This window comes from Melospiza melodia, chromosome 4 (genome assembly GCF_035770615.1).
Source record: "Melospiza melodia melodia isolate bMelMel2 chromosome 4, bMelMel2.pri, whole genome shotgun sequence".
Classification (NCBI taxonomy): Eukaryota; Metazoa; Chordata; class Aves; order Passeriformes; family Passerellidae; genus Melospiza; species Melospiza melodia.
This window is the reverse complement of record NC_086197.1, coordinates 24,155,233-24,173,844: the sequence shown is the minus strand read 5'-3', so window position 1 is coordinate 24,173,844 and position 18,612 is coordinate 24,155,233. Positions and strand designations below refer to the sequence as shown.

General features: G+C 43.7%; 1 protein-coding gene across 1 annotated transcript; it reads left to right on the top strand.

Moving 5' to 3' along the window:
• Positions 1 to 3,772: 3,772 nt before the first annotated feature.
• LOC134418004 (zinc finger and SCAN domain-containing protein 2-like) lies at positions 3,773 to 7,103 on the top strand. The gene is made up of 3 exons (XM_063155855.1): positions 3,773 to 4,064; positions 6,132 to 6,512; positions 7,087 to 7,103. Exons 1-3 carry the CDS (start codon positions 3,773 to 3,775, stop codon positions 7,101 to 7,103), a joined length of 690 nt encoding a protein of 229 aa, XP_063011925.1.
• The last annotated feature ends 11,509 nt before the right edge of the window (positions 7,104 to 18,612 follow it).

The following is an 18,612-nucleotide window of genomic DNA, read 5'->3' as shown; positions in this document are numbered from 1 at the left end:
ACAATGATGCCTGAAAGAGTCTAATTGTTTATAGAAGTCAGGCTGGGAACTGCTTCACAGCTACCTGTTACTTTTCTCTCAGTTTCATGGCTTCATGGCCTTTTTCTTCAAGTCATGCCTGAACTAAACTCTCCACACTCAGAGAACCAGCAGTAAGATCCTAATGCAGGAAAATCCCCCGGAGAACAGCTTGTGGGAAGATGGACACAAATGTCCTTTAAGGAACTGCTAAAGAAATGTCTTGTCTCCAAGAAAGGGGAAAAAAAAGGTTAAGAGAGTAAATTTGACAAGCCACAAATTTCTCTACTGGTTGGAAATCATGAACGGGAATGGCACAGGAGGTGACAAGTAGGTCAGATTACATAAAATAATGTATTAATATAAATAAATAAAGCACAGCCAAACAACTAAGTAACTGGAACACAGAACAGTCCAGAAACATTCTATAAGATTATTGACTGGAAGACAACAGAAAAAAAAAACCCAAACAAAAAAACCTGTGTCTTTGCTAGAAAGATTAGTATAATTTATGTAATAAACATAAGATCGCCATCAAAAGGGTAAGAACTCAGAGCAGACAGAGAAGAAGTTACAGAGTGCTTAACATAGATTTTTTACTGTCACCTATAGGCTAGAGCAAGCTGAGGTAGGCTGGTAGATATCCTGGAGAGCTCAGGTAAGATGGACAAAATTGCACAAGACAAAGGAAATACAAGAGGACAAGAATGTGGGAATTATTTTTAGTGAGCCTGACTTCAGTAAAAGAACAATACTCAGCAGTCACACAGCAGTTAAAAAGGAAAAGAATAATAGTGTGGAATTCCAAAGGCAAATTATGTCACATCAAATTTTCTCTTACAATAGAGTGAGAGGTATTGTTCAAAGCAGAAGAGTTGGAGATGGCTTACAGTTTGTGCTTTAAGAGGTTTTTATCTCACATGATCATTGTCACAAATAAGTTGAGGCAAGAACACTGCAAAATTAATGGAAAACCTGACAGAAAATCACAATACTTACTTGCAATTCAGTGTTAACCTGGGAAATTATATTATGTGTAACCCCAGATGAGAGGATTCAATAGATTCATTAAGGAGCTGAATGCTGGGATAGAGAGTAGACTCTTTAAAACCTTGATGTCAGGGTGAGAAGGCTGTGAACAGTGCAGGGGACAGGGCTAGTTAGAACTCAGAATATTAAATTGAAACTCAAGGCTCCTACTTAAGTAAGTGAAAATTATGTCTTTCAAATTAAAAATACTTGCATGGACATCTAACATGGACTTGTCTAATTTGAGACAGTCTTGAAAGAAATTTATATAAATGATTCTTAATAGTTTCCCAAACTCAAGAATTTTAAATTATAAAATTATAAAATGCCATAGCTATGTGTTCTAACCTACTCATGTATTATAACAAGCTCTTTATTACTTGCACACTATTTTTGCATGAAGACCCACTGCTTTCTTTAGTGAACTTGAGGGACAAATGAGAAAACTCTTCACCATCTTTTTTGCACCTTTATTACCCGGTGGTCTTACAAGCTGTCATGCCACACAGTTCAAGCTCTGCTGAGCCAAGAAAATAATTCATTTCTTAATTCATTTTTCTATGACACCCATCACTTCGATGTCTATAGGCAGATTCATTTAGATAGTGGGAATATTATTCTTTCACCAACTTCCAATATGTTGAAGTCGGTGAATCCAGGCTTCCATTTTTCCTTGCAGGGAAGAACAGACCTTGCTGGAGTATGATTTATTAGGATGCTGCATAAACGTCTTTGACAACCAACAGCATCTAATGCAACAAGCTCATTCACATCTATATCATGGATTCTGAAGGCCAGGGAAAATAATCCTGTTTATTGCAAAATACTGGCTGGTACTGTGGATGGGATACCTCTACCCTCCAAAGCACACAACTGCAGAAAGGGAAAAGTTCAACCTGCTTAATGAGCAGCACCTGAAACTGCCCTAAAACAAGGTCACATCATCGAATCACAGAATATCACGAGTTGGGAGGGACCCGCAAGGATCATGGAATCTGGCTCTTCCCAAACCAAAATTAATCCTGACAAATAAGGGGAAATGGTCTGAAAACCAGAAGTTAAACAAAAGAATCACCTTTGTTTAGAGCAGCACCAAGGAGTGGCTACTACTGAAAGCACATGGGACTTAAACCTGTGCCTTTAGCTGCAGGATATCACGGTCAAAGAGCTGCTCCATAGCCCTGGTGTGTGTGAGCAGAGAGGTGCCCTGGTGTGTGTGAGCAGAGAGGTCTGAAAGGAGCAGCCATGATCCCACAGGGCAGAAAAGGGCTGGCACAGCAAAGGAGGGCTTCTGAAACTGGGAAATACAGACTGTGAGTCCCTCCACAATCCTTTAAACAACTTCATTAACAACTGCCGTGAGCCAAAAGGACACAGCTGGAAAGCCACCACTGGCCCAGAGGTCTTGTCTTAGGAGTTTCTTATCTCTAACAGTCCCTAGGATCTGTTAATAAACCAGATATTTAATGTTCCCTGAACAAATTTAGAGCACGTCCCCTATGAGAAAACACTGAGAGAATTGGGATTGTTCAGCCTGGAGGAGTGAACCTAGGGAGTGACCTAATTGTGATTTCCAGGACCTAAAGGGAGGCTGCAGGAAAGACGTAGAGAGATTCTGGACAAGGACCTGGAGTGACAGGACAAGAGGGAATGGCTTCACACTGACAGAGAGCAGGTTTAGATTGGATATTGGTAAGAAATTCTTCCCTGTAAGGGTAGTGAGGTCCTGGCACAGGTTGCAACCACACAAAAGGGAGGGGAAAATTGAAGGGAGAACAGAAAAACAAAACCAAACTGGAACAATGAAATTACATGTCGAAAGAGCTGTAAATCTCAACAGAACTTCTCCCCACCTGTCTTGGTTTGAAAAGACAGGTGTCAGCTAAGGAAGGCAGGAGCCTGTCTTGAAATGAAAAATGTAAACCCTCTTCCTCGAATATTTTTGAAATTAAGGGGCTTTTCAGTCAAAGATATGGGAGTAGGAATTACAGTTCTTTATTAGGAAAATAAAAAATGCAGTAATGCAAAACAACACTGACAGAGTCAGAATATGACCTGACACCCTGTTGGTCAGGGTGCTGGTAGCAGTCTGATTAAATGGTGGCTGCAGTCCTCCTAGAGTGACAGGAGTGGTTCTGTTGAAGAAATGATCCTGTAGAAGAGTGTAGTTTTCCTCTGAAGGGCTAGTGGTGGTGTAGATGGGTCTGGTCTTCCTCTGGGAATCCAGGGCAAAAGAAAGCTGCTCGTCTGGGAATCCAGTGGGAAAATGCTCCCTGTGGTGTTTCAAGTGACAGATTCTATCCAGGTAGGAATGCTTGGCTCCTCCCACTGGGTGGAGTATCTCACAATGGGATGATGTGATTTTACCAGTAATGCAGTGAGACTGGATGGCCCATTAACAGATGATAACTGCCCCACCTGGACAGCAACACAACACACATCCCTGGTCACATCTTCTATTGCAACCTAAGAAGCATCCGGATGCAATCCTGTGTGTTCTGGGATGACACCACTTCAGCAGAGGGGTAGGACGATGACCATTCCGTGACTTACCTTGCCAAGCTGCAACCCCTGCCAGCTCAGCCTTCTGGTGCCCAGCGGGGCCACGGAGCCCCGCGGACGCTCCGTGCGGGGGAACCCAGCAAGCAAACGTGGCCGGAGCGCCGGGCTGGAACTGCGCGGGGCAGCGGAGGAAGAGCTCCCGCCGCATTTCCAGGGGCTTGCGATGCCGAAGGGCGAACCCGAGGAGCGCCCGGGGCTCCCGCGGGGCGAGGGGAGCGGCACTGACCCCCTGGCCGGGTCTCAGCCCCGGGCGGGAGCGCTGGGCTGTGCCGGGAAGAGCCGGCGGCCCCGGGAAGCAGCGGGGCCGGGGCGAGGCGAGGGGCCAGCAGAGCAGACCCGGGGCTCGGGAGAGGGCGGAGCGGAGCCGCGGGAGGGGAGAAGCGCCCGCGGGCCGGGATTTAGAGCGTGGCAGGAAACACGTTGTGAGGTGAATGAGAAGGGCCTGTCGCCTGAGGGTTGGTTGGTGCTTTCCAGGGAGACTGAGCTTGGAGAAAGGTGCTCCTTATCACGCTGGTTTCTGGATGAAGCTCACGGCTCACCCAGCTTCAGGTGTTTGTGCAGGGCTGCCCTCGCTGTCCCGGGGGGCTCGGTGGCTCGGGCACGTTTGCGGCTCCTAGGCCGGGCAGTGCCAAAGCGTGCTGTACCAGCGTCTGTCCCTCCCCTTCTGCTCCCATCTGCTGGGAAAGGTTATACGTTCCTTGTCCTCTCCTCTTCTAGATGGAGCCAGCAATGGAGTCCATATTTTCCATTTTCCAGAGCCCCGGGAGGAGTGATAGTGCAGAATATCCAGGTGAGGTGTAAACTCTTCCTAGTTAAATCCTGCAGGGAAGACTGGTGCCAGTATTCCATCCCCGGGATGCTATGCCAGGCCGAGGCAAGGCTGCAGTGGCATTCTGGGTTTCTTTCTGCTGAAGTTTTCTAGCATCTCCTCTAAAATAGGACAATACAGTTCATTAGGAGTGATGGGCAGCCAGCACACTCCCCTTTTCCAGGGTTTCTTACAGGCGAGGCGGATCTAAGGGAGTTGTGGAGCTGAATACAAAGTGTGTGAGTGCCTAGCTCTGGGTGTGTGTGAGAATGGAGGGTTCTGTGGTTCCCTGTCACTGTCAGGGACCTGCAAAGCTTTGGGGAACAGTCAGCCTCGTGGTTGTAGCGTCCGGAATGAGTGCTCCTTCCAGAGAGAACCTTCTTCATCCCTCTGGGAATAAGCTCTTCTTGGGTGTAATTCCTTGATATAAGAGAAAGAACTCCCTCTCTCAGCAAGTTTGCTTATTTTATTAGTGCTATTAACGTGTTGGTGGCCCTGTCAATGTAAACAGCATTTTGCCTCTTCAAGGACACATTATATAAGAACTTTATTCCTTTGTATCATAGAAATTGCCCTTCAGAGTTTTATCTTGAATGTAGAAAGCCTCATTTGGTTTTGTTAGTGGACTAAACAAACGTTTTTGTGTCAAATGTGTGAGTACTGTTTTAATGCTATATTCAGAAATGCCAATTGCTAAAGCTTCTGCTTGAATTAATAGTAAACACCTGAAGTTGCTTGCAAAAATCAACTTTGACCAACTGTCTATTGGGTGATCCTCATAATTCTGTTAGGGCTGAACAGCTGTACATCTAAGATCTACCCATCTGGATAAGATACATAGAGCTTACTGTGGGGTGTATGATGGTGCATATACCCTTGTGAAATAAACAGGTTGCACTCTTTAGGAAAGAAAGGGACATGTTTGAATGTTTGTGGTGTGTTTCTTCAAAATACAATTTATTTGGCTTGTCATAGCAAGGAAAGTAAATGTTGTGCTAGATCTTGCAATGGAAAGAGATTGTAATAGTTATTGGGAATAACTCCCAGTAGTAATTGGGAATTAGCTGATTTTTTTTAATCAATAAAGATCCCTTTGATTTCTGATGCATAAATATGCAGTATCTTTATAGTAATTAAAGCTATTGCTGTGATAGAGAAGAAAACCTGGTGTGCCAGCCTGCAAAAGACATAATTTAACTGTTTTCTGGTAAATATGAACTAGCACAAGTGAGAACCTAAATCTCCCTGTTGCTAGTGAAGGTTGCATGGGCTCTTTTGTGCTGAAAGATCCCCACCCAAATGCCCAGCTTTGAAACAGTGTGTTAATGATAATTTAGCAGGCTGGAAAGCTTTTGAGCTAAGTCTGTGGGAACAAATAGCTAAAAGTAGATGTTTCGGACGTGTGAGATGCTTCAGCATGTTCCTTTCCTTCCTTCATCTTGGCAGTCTTTGTTTTGCCATTCCCTGAAGGAAAGAAGTACAAGGAAATGGGGAGAGGAAGGAAGAGAAGAGGAACATTTCTTACCTTTCTCTTCTTCCCTTTGCCACTTTTCTCCATCTCCTTGTCTCAGTCTTTAGAATTTCTGTTCCTCTTTGGGAAAAGGGAATCTGGTGTAAGCTGAAGGTAGGCCTGAGAAACTGAGTTATTTTACAAGGAGCAGCCTATCTGCCTCAAGGAAAGAGGACTGTTAAGATGGGTCTCCTACTCCATCAGGGGACTGCGTTTTGGGAGACAATGAGGAGGAGAGAAGCTTCCCTGAAGACCTTAAGCAAGAGGAGCTGCCTCAGGTACGTGAAACCCAGAGCCCAGAGAGGGGGCCAGCCTGTGATGTTTCTCCTCATGAGCAAAGAGACTTTAGGAAGTTCACCCTTGATGCTGATGGCGAGACACTGCACTGTGAAGAGAAACCCTTCAAGTGTCCAGAATGTGGGAAGGGCTTCAAGGGGCACTGCAGGCTCCTGACCCACTTGCAAATCCACACAAGAGAGAAGGTGTTTGTGTGTGCAGAATGTGGGAAGAGCTTTGGCAGGAAGGCCAACCTGGTGGTTCACCAGAGAGTCCATACAGGGGAGAGGCCTTACAAGTGCAAGGAATGTGAGAAAACCTTCAGCCGTGCCTCGAGTCTCCTTGCTCACCACAAAACCCATCTGAAAAAGAAAATCTTTTCCTGCACTATGTGCAGAAAGAACTTCAGTGGGAACACAGCTCTGCTGCAGCATCAAAGAGTCCACACAGAGGAGAAGCCCTGTAGGCATTCAGAGCGTGGAAATAGCTTCAGTGTGAGCTCAAACTTCATCAGATACCAACATCTGAGAGAGAGACCCAGTGAACACACAGCAGGTAAATGAATTGTCTTTATTTCAAGTTACACAACATTTCAGAGGATACATAAAATATTCTGCTCTGTTTCTTCCTAAACAGTTCTCCCTCTTTGCTCTGAATATGAGTGTTGGGGGTTTGTTGATTTGGTTTTGTTACTTTTTTTTCCCCCATCTCTAATATTTATCTCTGCCATCTGAGGAAGTTACTTGAAAAAGCTGAAGTTGAAATTTAGGTGTTACCACAAAGATTGCCTGGCACCTTAGACTCCCCAAAGCTCTCAGATCCCACTAATAATAAAGATCTCACTAACTGCAGCTTCATAATGTTGCCTGATGTCTAACCTTAGATCTTCAGAAGATCTAAGCTCAGCCACCAAAATGCTAAGCTTAGGGAGATGTAAGGATTTTTGACTTGCAAAAGGCTGTAAGCAGTGCCTTGGTCATCTCTAGCAGCCAAATTTTGTTATATGTGGATATTGAAACCTAGTTTCTTGTTGTCTGCAGTGGGAAGCCTCTGGAATATTCTTAGCACATCACAGGCTGACAGACAGTGGATTGTTTCAAGTAGGGAGTTTTCTGGATTTTGCAATATTTTATGTTCTAGTAGTGACCTGAAACTCAGGGATAAAAAAACTGGAGTTGTGGGGTGTTTTATCCTGTTGTTGTACCTTTATTTGTGAAGTCCCTTTATCCTTGGTCAAAAATATTTTAAGTTTTCATCTTGTGTCTTGCCTAGACACCCACAGAATTGTCGTGGGTGTTTGCATGAGAAGCAGGTGTGTTGTGTGTGAGGTTTTTCTTCGGTTTTTGTGGTTGGTTTGTTTGGAGTTGTTTTATTTGGTTTTGTTTGTTTGTTTCTTAAAAAAAAAATCAACCCTGAGCCTTTCACCTTAACAATGGGAATAATGATGAAGTTATGTCATGGTTTGATGCTGGCGCAGTGCCAGTGCCCCCATGAAAATATATTCTCCCTGGTGTCTACTGTGAGATGTGACCAGGAATACAGCAAAGCAGGCTCCAACTTAGGAATAAAGAAGAAAAAACTTTATTAACCTACAACTATACAAAGAAAGAAACACACACAGAACTCAGAATGAAAACCTTCCAAAAACATTCCTTCTCCCCCCACAAAGTTTCCAATACATCCACCCCTCAGATCATCAACTCTCAGTCCATCACAAGCCTTTAGATAATCAATTCTCAGTTCATCAAGGAGAGAGGAGTCCCTCTTGTGCCATAGGCTTCCCCTGGAAACACAGTTGAGACCTCTTGTGTTTCCATGTCACACATGTCACCGCCCAGAGATCATTTGACATCGTGACATCTTCCTTCCATGCCCAGTGCTCTCACCACTGTGCATGGACCAGAGCTGCTTCTAGGGTTCCCCTTTTAAGGATGCTTTGCCCAGTTCCACTTTCCACAGTCTCTCACTTTCAGGACACCACTCCCCCCCAGATTCACCCTCTGGGGCCGAGGGGTCTCGAGAACAGAGATCTTCTTCTCCTTCCCTAAAGACGGAGGGCACCAGCACCCTCCTCACCCGTCATCTCTGTTCACGCACTCCTTCACATCACATCACTGCACTCTCTTGGCTCCAAGCCATTGCCTCCCCCTAAATGCAGTCTCTGTGTCACAGGAAAAATGGTTCTGTCCATGGCTATACAAGAAAAGTCCAGCCAAAGGCCACTCCATCATCCCTCCCACCTAAGATTCTTCTCAACTTCTCTCGTGGCCCATTTCCTCTTATCTCAATCTCTCTTCTCATTCAACTCCAGGAGGATCCTCATTTGTAAGGTTTCCATCATCCAAGAAAACGGTAAAAAATCTCTGGCTCTGCCTGTCCAGAACTCCCACGCTGCCCTGCTGGGCACCTTCTTCCTTGGCTGGCTGTGCTATCAACTTTCAAGGTGGCACAGGCACCATCTCTCTCTCCCTCTCTCCCTACCTCACCCAGCCCATGGCTTCCCCTCCCCACCCAGCTCGCAGCTGGGCAGGGGCGCTCTGACCTCTTTCACCAAGGGAACCCAAGAGAGCCAAGAGAGCTTCCCCTGAGACTTTTCTGCTTTTAACCCCCTGTGTTTTCAGAGGCGTATCCATGTCCTCAGTGGCCACACCAGATGCCAATATTCCAATCTGAGCGCCTATTGGTTTGACCACAACATCTCAAAAAAACTCACTTCCTTTTTGAACCAGGACAAGTTATAATCAGATTTGTGCTAGAATGGCAAAACTGAATTCTTAATGTAGGGTTTGAGGCCTCTCAGTCCATAGATACAGAGGAGTGGCCTAAGAAACCTAAGCATGGAACCTTACACTCCTAAACCTTGGTTTTTCTTCAGATGAGTTTATAATATATTCTTGAAGAAAAGTTTCATTTTTGCCCTTTCAGTTGGACACTGAGTAGTATCAGATTAGTCTAACACTGTATCTGCTTCTAAAGAAAGCATGCAAATACAAACATATTTTTTTACTAAATCTCAATTTCCCCTTTGCTTAGCAGATCCCTTGCTTCAGCTTTGCTTCCTCCTTCCCCTGTGCCCCCACCTCAAAAAAAAAAAAAGAAAAAAACAAAAAAACAAACAACCCTGTATCTACCTAATCTTTGGTTTTGGACCACCTGTGACTTGAATGAAATTTGAATTTTAAAATGTGGATGAGAGGAAGGGTTGTTGCTGAGCTGCCATGTTTGGAATGCAGACCTTGCAACTTTTGACTTGCAGTGTCTTCCTTTTAGATGCAAATCAACCTGAATTTACATCTCTGCATCAGAAAGAAGAGCATAGATGTGGTGCAGAGGAAAGGGAGATGGATCACTGGAATCTTGTTTCTCAAGAGTGTAAGTAGAAAAACACTTCTGAACTGCCTGTGTTTTTACATAGCAGGCATTAACATTCCTTTCTCTTTGTACAGTGAAGAAAATGAGGGAAAACATGGATATGCTTCTCCTGAATCAGCGAAGTCAGCTGCAGGTGCTTCAGGAAATTCAGAAGCAACTGAATATACTGCTCCCAGGCAATGCTCTCCTGAATTCCAACGTTTATAGCTTAGGACTCCTGCTACGACAGCAGGCAGCTGCTGCAGCATCCATTTCTTGCCCTCTTCGTAATCCCAGCAGTCTCCTCTCCTGTGAAGGTGCCGGTGCCTTGTCCTTTTCATCTGTCTCTGGAGCTCTGCCTTCACCTCAGCTCCCAGCTCAAAACCCTGTGGCTTCTGCAGCTTGCTCAGCAATGTGCTGTGAACATGTCCAGTGTAAACATCTGTGACTCTTCTCAACCGTTCTGTCACTCGAGGCAGGTGACCTTTGGGCTGTGGTGTTGCAGTTGTTGTACCTGTGAAGGTGCTGATTGTACACTCAGATGCATCAACAAGCAGCAGTTGATCAAATCCCTGCCCTGGAGCCTGCAGGGATTTTGGCAAGGAATGACCTTTGTTGTGGCAGCTCAAGAGATTCTTATCGCTGGGATGCACTGAAGTGCAACATTCATATACAAGATAATTCATCAAACTTGAGTGTATTTTTTACCTGGTATGTCTTTCAGCATGTACTTGGGCAATTGTACCTCTCCTAATGAGTTGAAACTATCTAATAATAAAGTCCTCAGGGATGATATAACTATCTCCTGTTAAGTATGATTTATATAGAGGGAAGCAAGATTCTTATGTAAAGATGTTCAGTTTAACAGCACCCCTGTTCCCAACATCTGTTTGCAAAAGCTTCCTACCTTTAGGAAGTCTTTATATTACGTGTCCTTGACTTAGCCGATTTTCAGGCCAGCACTACTGCTCAAAATAGAAAAAAGTACTTTCTGCTTTTTGTGTAAAACAAACAACCCCCCCCCCCACCATCACCCAAAAAAGCTCTTAACTGTAAACACAAACCAAAAAGCCCTGAACAAAATACCACCTTTTAGGTCTACCTTTCTTACCAAGAGTTCATGAGGAGAAGCCAAATTGGTTTATTGGTTTAACTTGTTAGTTAGTTCAAAAGTAAACTCAGTTGAGCCAGGGTTTACTTTGTCATATCGTATTTGGATTTTTACGTGGTTTTGGCTGTTAAGTATTAATTATCGTAGGAGTGGGGTAAATAATGAAGACTGAGAGGCTTAGGTGCATCATCCTGTGAAAACAGCAGAGGAAACAATTTTTTTCTTTTTTTTTTTTTTTTTTTCCCCTGTAGGACTCTGACATTGGGTCTGTCAGGGTTGGAAAGTGCAGAGTTTTAAGACATGTTCATCTGGTCTATCTTGTTCCATCAGTGACAGACTTGGGGCAGTCTCAGAACCTTTAAGCTTCAAAAGTGTAAAAAAAAAGCTCCTTTACCCTTGAACTGGGATAAAAAACTTTGAGCTTATACCTTTGCCAGAACGTCTTATCTCTTGAACTGATGCTGTGTTTGTGCATGATTGGTTTTGTGGTTTGTAGTTTTATTTTTTATATTACCTTGTTAAAAGGATGCACTCCTAGTAATTAATAAAATAAGGTTTAGATTTTAGGGATGGGAAACACTAGTTCTCTTAACAAGTTGTCCTCTTGTTGGCAGAATGTCACTTTCTGTCCCAAAGTTAAACTGTGCGGCCAGGTCTGTCACTTCTGCTGTGTGACTACAGACTGTGAAAATCACACACTTGTTTCTACTGTGTGGGATTCTGGATTAGTCTTAATTCATCAGGATATTAATTTAAACCAAATGAAGAGGTCTTAAAGGACATCCCTTCGATGTGATCTTGTGTTGGTATCTTTGAGCTGTAATTTCCATCAGTTGAGCATTTCAGAATCCTGGAAACTCAGGAGTACTGTTCATAACTTTTTTTGATGTTTAGTGTCATTCTGCATAAAGAAGAATTCCCTCATGAAATCTATGGTTGAAGTTTGTATTTCAGTTGGGTTTATAGTGTTCATTATTTAAATGTTCCACTCCTGTTAGAAATGAATCTTTGGTGAATTTTTGTCCTTCCTAAAATACTACATAGATGTGGCCCCTGGGAATCTAAGGGAGCCAGAGCTGTTGGTCCTGGCAGCTTTTGTCTGGGTTTTCCCTTTCTCTGCTCATCACAAATCTGGAGATGTCCTGGCTCCATTTTCTTCTCTTTGAATAATAATAATAATAATAATAACAATGGATTAGTACAAGTATAAGAAATAATGATCTGAAAATACAGGAGATTGAAGGTAGTTTTTTGAGAAGCAGCTGGAATTCCAGATCTGTAAAACTGGCACTAATTTGCCCAATTTTGCTTTTAACCTGTCAGTCTTCAGAAGCATTTTCTTCTCATCAGAGAAAAATAAAATAACTCATGAAGTTGTTACTAAGCTGGTAGCAGGAGAGAATTTTGAAAAAGTTTGCCGATTAAAGTGCATCTGAAGAAATTATGCACTCAGGCAGGTAATTGAGGTGTTTCTGTTGTGAGTGGAAGTTTTTGAAGCTGTTAGCTGTGTGGAGGTCAACAGCTAGAATAATTTTAAAAAGAACTAACATATAACCCCATATTAATCACACAATTTATTATGGCAAGATAACTCTGGAAAAAGAGACAGCCAGTATGAAATATTAATCCTGGATGACATTTAGGAGGTCATAATGTGGGTCCATAAATTTAAAGGTTGATGTGGCTGGTGGCCCAGCAGTCCTTACAGGTTTTTAGCCTTGTTAATCTGGATTGGATCCTGATTTCTTAATCCTGTAAAATAAGGATAATGTAAACTTCAGCTAAGTTACATTGTGGTTTTTGTGATGTGGTTGCATATAAGACATTAATTAATTAGATTCTAAAAGTTACAAAGTTCTTCAGTGCAGAATTTTTAGGGCTGAAAATGATCATTTATTAGTGATGATGGGGAAGACACCTCCACTCTGCATCAGTTTTGGGATTTTCTGGTACTCTGCTGGGAAAAACCACAAGTTTTACCTGAATCCACAGCTGTTGAAAGGAGTTAGGTTCTCAACACACGCAAAAGTGATCATTCAAACACAAATGAGATTAAATGTTGAGGTCCAAAGCAATTATTCACCTATATTTTTTCTTCATGAAGGAGGAAAGGAAGGGAAAAAATAGAAAAGTAGAAAATGCCAAGGATAAATAAGCATGTTATCATGCACTTAACTAGGCTAATGCCAATATTTAAAAATACAACTCCAGTGACGATTGCAATTCCAACTCATGCTAACCATTTTCTCTGGCCTGTAAGCCCTAAAGGCTTTAGCAGGGTAGTAACCCATGATCCAGGTTCTGATCCATTAAACCAGGCTCTTGGTTGCATAGACTGAAATAATTCTCCAGCTTGATCACTTAGTTCATCTTAGCTCATGCCTCCTCTATGGAGGATAATGCACTACGGATGGTAATGCAACATGCAGTTCCAGATAAACTCAGCATATTCCCAGCTATATTCCCTTTTCAGTTCCCTTTTCCCAATTTCATAAAGTTCAGTATCTGTATATGGGGTACCTTTTGTGGTAATTTGAGATGCTTCATCTTTCAAATCCTCAGTCAGTTTTAATAAACAGGTCCTTGTGTAACAAGCACTTTGTCAAGTTAGTTGTGTAGGGATTCCAATTCAGAGAGTGGATACTGTTTCTTTAGGCAGCCTTGGTTCTAATTCATCATATTCTTCTCTTGTTAATCTCTCTGAGAAATTGAGCCAAATCATAAAAGTTGAAACACCAGCAAGGGAAGGAGCTGCACATTTGGCCTTCACTTACACAGAGCTTAAACAGAGAACAGAGGCATGGCTGTGTTGCAGCTTGTCTTCCTTAATGAGGATCCTATGGCAGGATCTAGATGATCTTCCAACCCAGGCCAAAGTGGTTGCTTTTACATCTCAGCAGAGCTATCGGGAATGTGCCCAAGATCTCAATGGCATGGTCAGCAGAGGATAACAAATTCATCAGCTTGAATATTATATACGCTTCTTCCTTTCCTTAACAAGCAGCAGTTATGGCCAAACTTCTTCCTCTCAAATTCGGCAGTTCAGTCTAATTTTAGCAGCAATATGTGAAAAACCCAGCAGATGGGGATCTACAACTGTATTTTATTTATACAACAGCCGCTTCTTAGGGACCTTGAACTGGGCAGAGGCAGCTGCACTTAAATATTGTACAGATACAAAGTGCAATGGTCTTTCCTATCACAAACAGTTTTTTCAGTCTAGAGCAGCATTAATGCAATTCCCTCAAATGGGAAGCACTTTTATAGAGAATAAACTCTAGCATGATTTATTGCATGGTTTTGCCTTTTTGTCATTGAATATGGCCCAAATTTCAGCTTTCCAAAATCTCCAGGACAAAAGAGAGCCCACCATATTCCCAAGGAAATGAAGGAATTGCACAAAGCATGGTTAAACATAGTATGGCTATTGGAATGAATGCTTCCTGGAAACACTTGAAAAATTGGGATGAACAAACAATTAGAAAAGCATTAAAGGGGTCTAAGATTGGGATTAAAGCTTAATTTACCATGTTTATTTTTACTCCATGCATTTTGATTTGGGTAGTACATTGTAGATGCATTTTGCACTTTGGCAGGCTCCCTGGTTTTGAGGATTTTCTTGTTTTTCAAGGAAGAATAATGAAGTGACTTTTTCAGAGGCAGAGGATTTAATTTTCTGTGATGGTAGAACTACACTTACAGGAATGGAGAATCTATCATGGGAAGCACAGACTCAGGAAAAGACTTCAAAAGCCATGGTGGGTACCAGCACCACAAAACCTCCAGTGGTACTGCTGGGATGCATACAGGAGCAAAAACCAGGGAACGCTGCACAAACCCAAAGAAACTCAAAATATTCACCCTGTATTTGTCATCCAGGAAAATTTGTACAGTAGTCACAGCTTAGCTGCTGGGTTTGAAGAAAGAACTAAACCCAAGAAATTCCTTGGCATGTATGAAAGCGAGAAATCAAGCTATCATAGGCATCCTCTGTGTCCATCCTCCCTCTGAAAGCCCCATGTTAGTTAATGTGCTGGTACCCCCCCAAATTCTATTGAAACCTTAATAAATACTGTGGATATTTTGCATCATACAGCAGACAGAGGAATTAAATCCACACACAGATGCTTTAAATCAATAACACTTAATTAGTTACTTCAAACAAAGTCAAAAATAGCTCTTCCCCAACAAGTCTAGTCAATAAAGTTTGATTTAGCAGAAATTGAATAAGAAAAGCAGATAGAAGATAACTTGGGTTTAGAGACTAATTATACTGGAAAGCAGATATTTACCATTTTAAATGGAAGCTATTTAAATGTTGTCAGAGGAATGAAAGAGTAACAATTTCATCTTTAGCCCATGTAGAAAAAAATTGGTTCCATTGCAAAACAGGTTGAAAGGACTGATTTTATATACTCCAAATCTGCCACCAACTGGTACTCAAGGAAACTGCATTGCACTCAAATGCAGGCAACATCCATCGCAGTCTTGTCAGGGCTGGCTGGCAGAATAAAACCCAGTGAAGCCATGGGGTAAGTTCAAAATGCCCCACCTGAAAAGCCAGAGGGTTCTTAAAACATTGGCAAATTCTGAAAAGACAGGTAAGATTTACCCTGTGCTATACCTGAAGGGAGCCTACATGAAAGGTGGAAACTATTTATATTGAAAGACTCCAGTAAGGTCTCTCCAGGGCCTTCTCTTTTTTCTGGAGGTGGAATGAAGAATTGTGAGGGCCCAATCAGAGACAATTGTGATATAAAGAGATGCCAGGGAGTGTCAGGTGAGACAGCAGAAAAATGTGGCAGTGCAAAGGAGCTTCTGAAGGCTGCCTAGCAGAGGAGGGGCTGCAGGACAGCCCTGTACTGGGCACTGGTGAAATCACACCTCAAATCCTGTATCCAGTCCTGAGCCCTTCACTGTGAGATGGACATTGAGGGGCTGGAGCATGTCCAGGGAAGGGAACCGAGATGGGGAAGGGTCTGGAGCACAAATCTGATGAGGAGTGGCTGAGGGAGCTGGGGAAGCTCAGCCTGGAGAAAAGGAGGCTCAGAGGGGCCTTCTGGCTCTGCTCAGGCTCTAACAGGAGGGAGCAGCTGGGTGGAGGTTGGGCTCTGCTCCCAGGTAACAAAGGACAAAACTAGAGGAAATGGCCTCAAGCTGCACCAAGGGAGGTTCAGGTTGGACATCAGGAAGGATTTCTTCACTGAAAGGGTGATGAGGCACTAGAACAGGCTGCCCAGGGAGGAGGTGAAGTCAACTGGAGCTTTAAGGAGAGCCTGGTCTCCAGCAAGATGGGCTGGGGAGCTCTGTGGGGACTTTCTCATGAGGGCAGCTTCTCCTCCAAGCTGTGACAGGAATATGTCCCTTCTGCAGGAGACTTGGTCCCAGAAAGGATTCAGAGGAACAGGGATGCTACAGGGTAGCAGCAAGCCAAGGGTGAGACCTGCTTGAGTGACAGCTCTGCCCTCACCCACTGGGGAAGAAACCTTTCAGATGCTGCCACTGCAGGAAGGGTTTCAGTCACAACTTCTCCTTATGTCACACCAGAGGGGCAAGGGTGCTGGCAGCATCCCTGGGTGTGGTCTGGGTGTGAGCCAAGGTGCAGCTCCTGGTCCAGGTCTAAGGTACAAGGTGGGGGTACAAGCGTGTGACCACACCAGATCGCCTGGTTTCCAGACAGCCGGACATGGTGATGGCCTTAGCTCACACTGTGCTTTTCAGTCCCAACACACCCCCAGCATGGACTGGAATTGTACAGGGGGTTCCAGGGGGCAGTTCTGCATCCCAAAGCCCCGCCATCCTCTTTCCCTGGTAGCAGAATCAGATGCCATTTGCCACATGGCCAAGGTGCAGATGTTTTCTCACCCTTCCTTGTGATAGGTGTCTGCCCCTTCACATCAACCCTCAGGGCATTTATTTTCCTTTCCCCATGCTTTGTGAAGCACTGTGTATACTTAGCAATGCTCTATAAATTAAAAGGATTGACATGGATTTATTTCTAAGATCTTTATTAATTTATTTTGAACTCTGCCAGATGGAAGTGGCCTTAGGGTTCACAGCTGTTCCCTAGCAGCTAGGATGGGATTGCTCACCAGTCTAAGCACAGAACTGGAGTTCCTTTCCACAGCCACTGTTAGTTTTGCCTCTTCAGTGTCACTTGGCTGAAATAATTGATTTCCCCTGGCCTGTTTGCGCTTTACTTTCTGTGGCTATGTAGCTTGAGAGGAGAATCTGAAACCCTTGCTGCTGCAGAAGTTAGAGGGTATGTTCTTCTTCTTCGTGGGACTTGATCCCTTTGTGGGCAGCATAAACTCACAAGACAAATTCAGAACATACTGGGGACATGCAACAAGGAAAGAACCAGAAGGTTCACTTTGACAGCAGTCACCTCACTGGCTTCTCTACCAGCCAGCTCCTCCCTCTGGACCAGTGGGAGGCTGGAAAAAGCCAAGCTACTCTAATTCCAGCAGAGCATCCCTAGCACACTCCATGCCAGACCTGTGGTCACCAGCTGGTGCCCAAATGCTCCTGCCAGCTGTGGGATGTAGAATACTGCAAATTTCTGTTGTGCTAACAGTGCTCCGATCCTGCAGTAGGATACCTTGAGAAATACCTAAGAGAGACAAATGGATGAATGACGTCTCTGAAATAAAATCTGTCACCCTGATGTTGTTATCCCGACACTCTCCCTCTCTCTTTCTCTTCCCTTCTTTTTATCATTCCCTTTCCTCCCTTTTCTTTCTTTCTTGCTTGCTTTATTTTTCTTTCTCCCCAGAGTGAGTTTCCCATCAGTTTCTCAGCCCAAGAATCTGGAGTTGAGGGACATTCTTGGAATTGTTCCTAATTTTCTCACATTTCTGAAAGAATCTGAAAAGCCAGAGGAGGGCACTCAGTGCTCACCTTTCCTTTATAAGGGAAAGTGGTTTATATTTTTTTATCTGCAGCCACACACCATCCTGCTGGTAGAAGAACATCAGTGCCACTTGGGTTCTATGGGATCCAGTTTTCCAGTCCACTGCTAGTAAAAAAAATACATGTGATGTATTTTAGTGATGACAGCTTTTTACACATATTTTGCTTCATTGTGACTGGAAAAAACAGATTTCTTTTGGTCTTGGACAAGAGGTGTGGTTTTGTGTGTTCAGTAAATTTTTAGAAGTATTTTATGCCTATTCTCTAAAACAGTTTTTGAGATGTATCAAACAAAAGTGTCCCTGCATGCACAGGAGACTTTTTCTTCAGGCTTTCCTTCAGCAACATTGGACTGAATAGGCAGAGACACACCAGGAGCCTCCATCTCTGAAAAAAAAAGGAACTAAAGGAAATTTCAGAAGATTTAGCAAAGGGAGGCCAGAAGAGGCAACAGACCCAAAGTCAAGGTGCCCTGAAACATTTTGCCATTGCAGTGGTGAATGGCTGAACCAGGCCATCACATGCAAGGAATGGAGAGTAGATGAACAACTAGGAAGACTGAGGGAGGGTTGGACTTCCTGAAGCTGATGGGAAAATGTAATTTGGGGGTGATAACAGCTGCATGGAAGAGGGGTCACAACTTTCCAGATCCCCCATTGATCCCTCATACCTGGACTTGCTTCTTTTTGCTTTCCAGAGCTTTTACAGTTACCCTGCTGTTCATGTGTTGCCTTGTGACATTTTCTGCTCTGTCTCTCCCTCCAGGTGACCTTCCCCACAATGCTGCTGAACTCTGCCTGCCTGAGTTGTTTGAGTGGCTGAGATGTTTGTACTTTCCCATCTTCAAGCACAGAACCACAGAAGGAAAGTTCTGTGTGTCCGTCCCTGTTCTGTCAGTGTCTCCCCTCACAAAAGGGCTGCCTTGTCCTGCTTTCCCCAGAGCACCTCCAAGCACACAGAACATGCCCCTGCTTTTACAGATGGCAGAGCTTTTGACAGGCCTGTATGTATCCTTCCATGTCCCTTTTCCCAGCC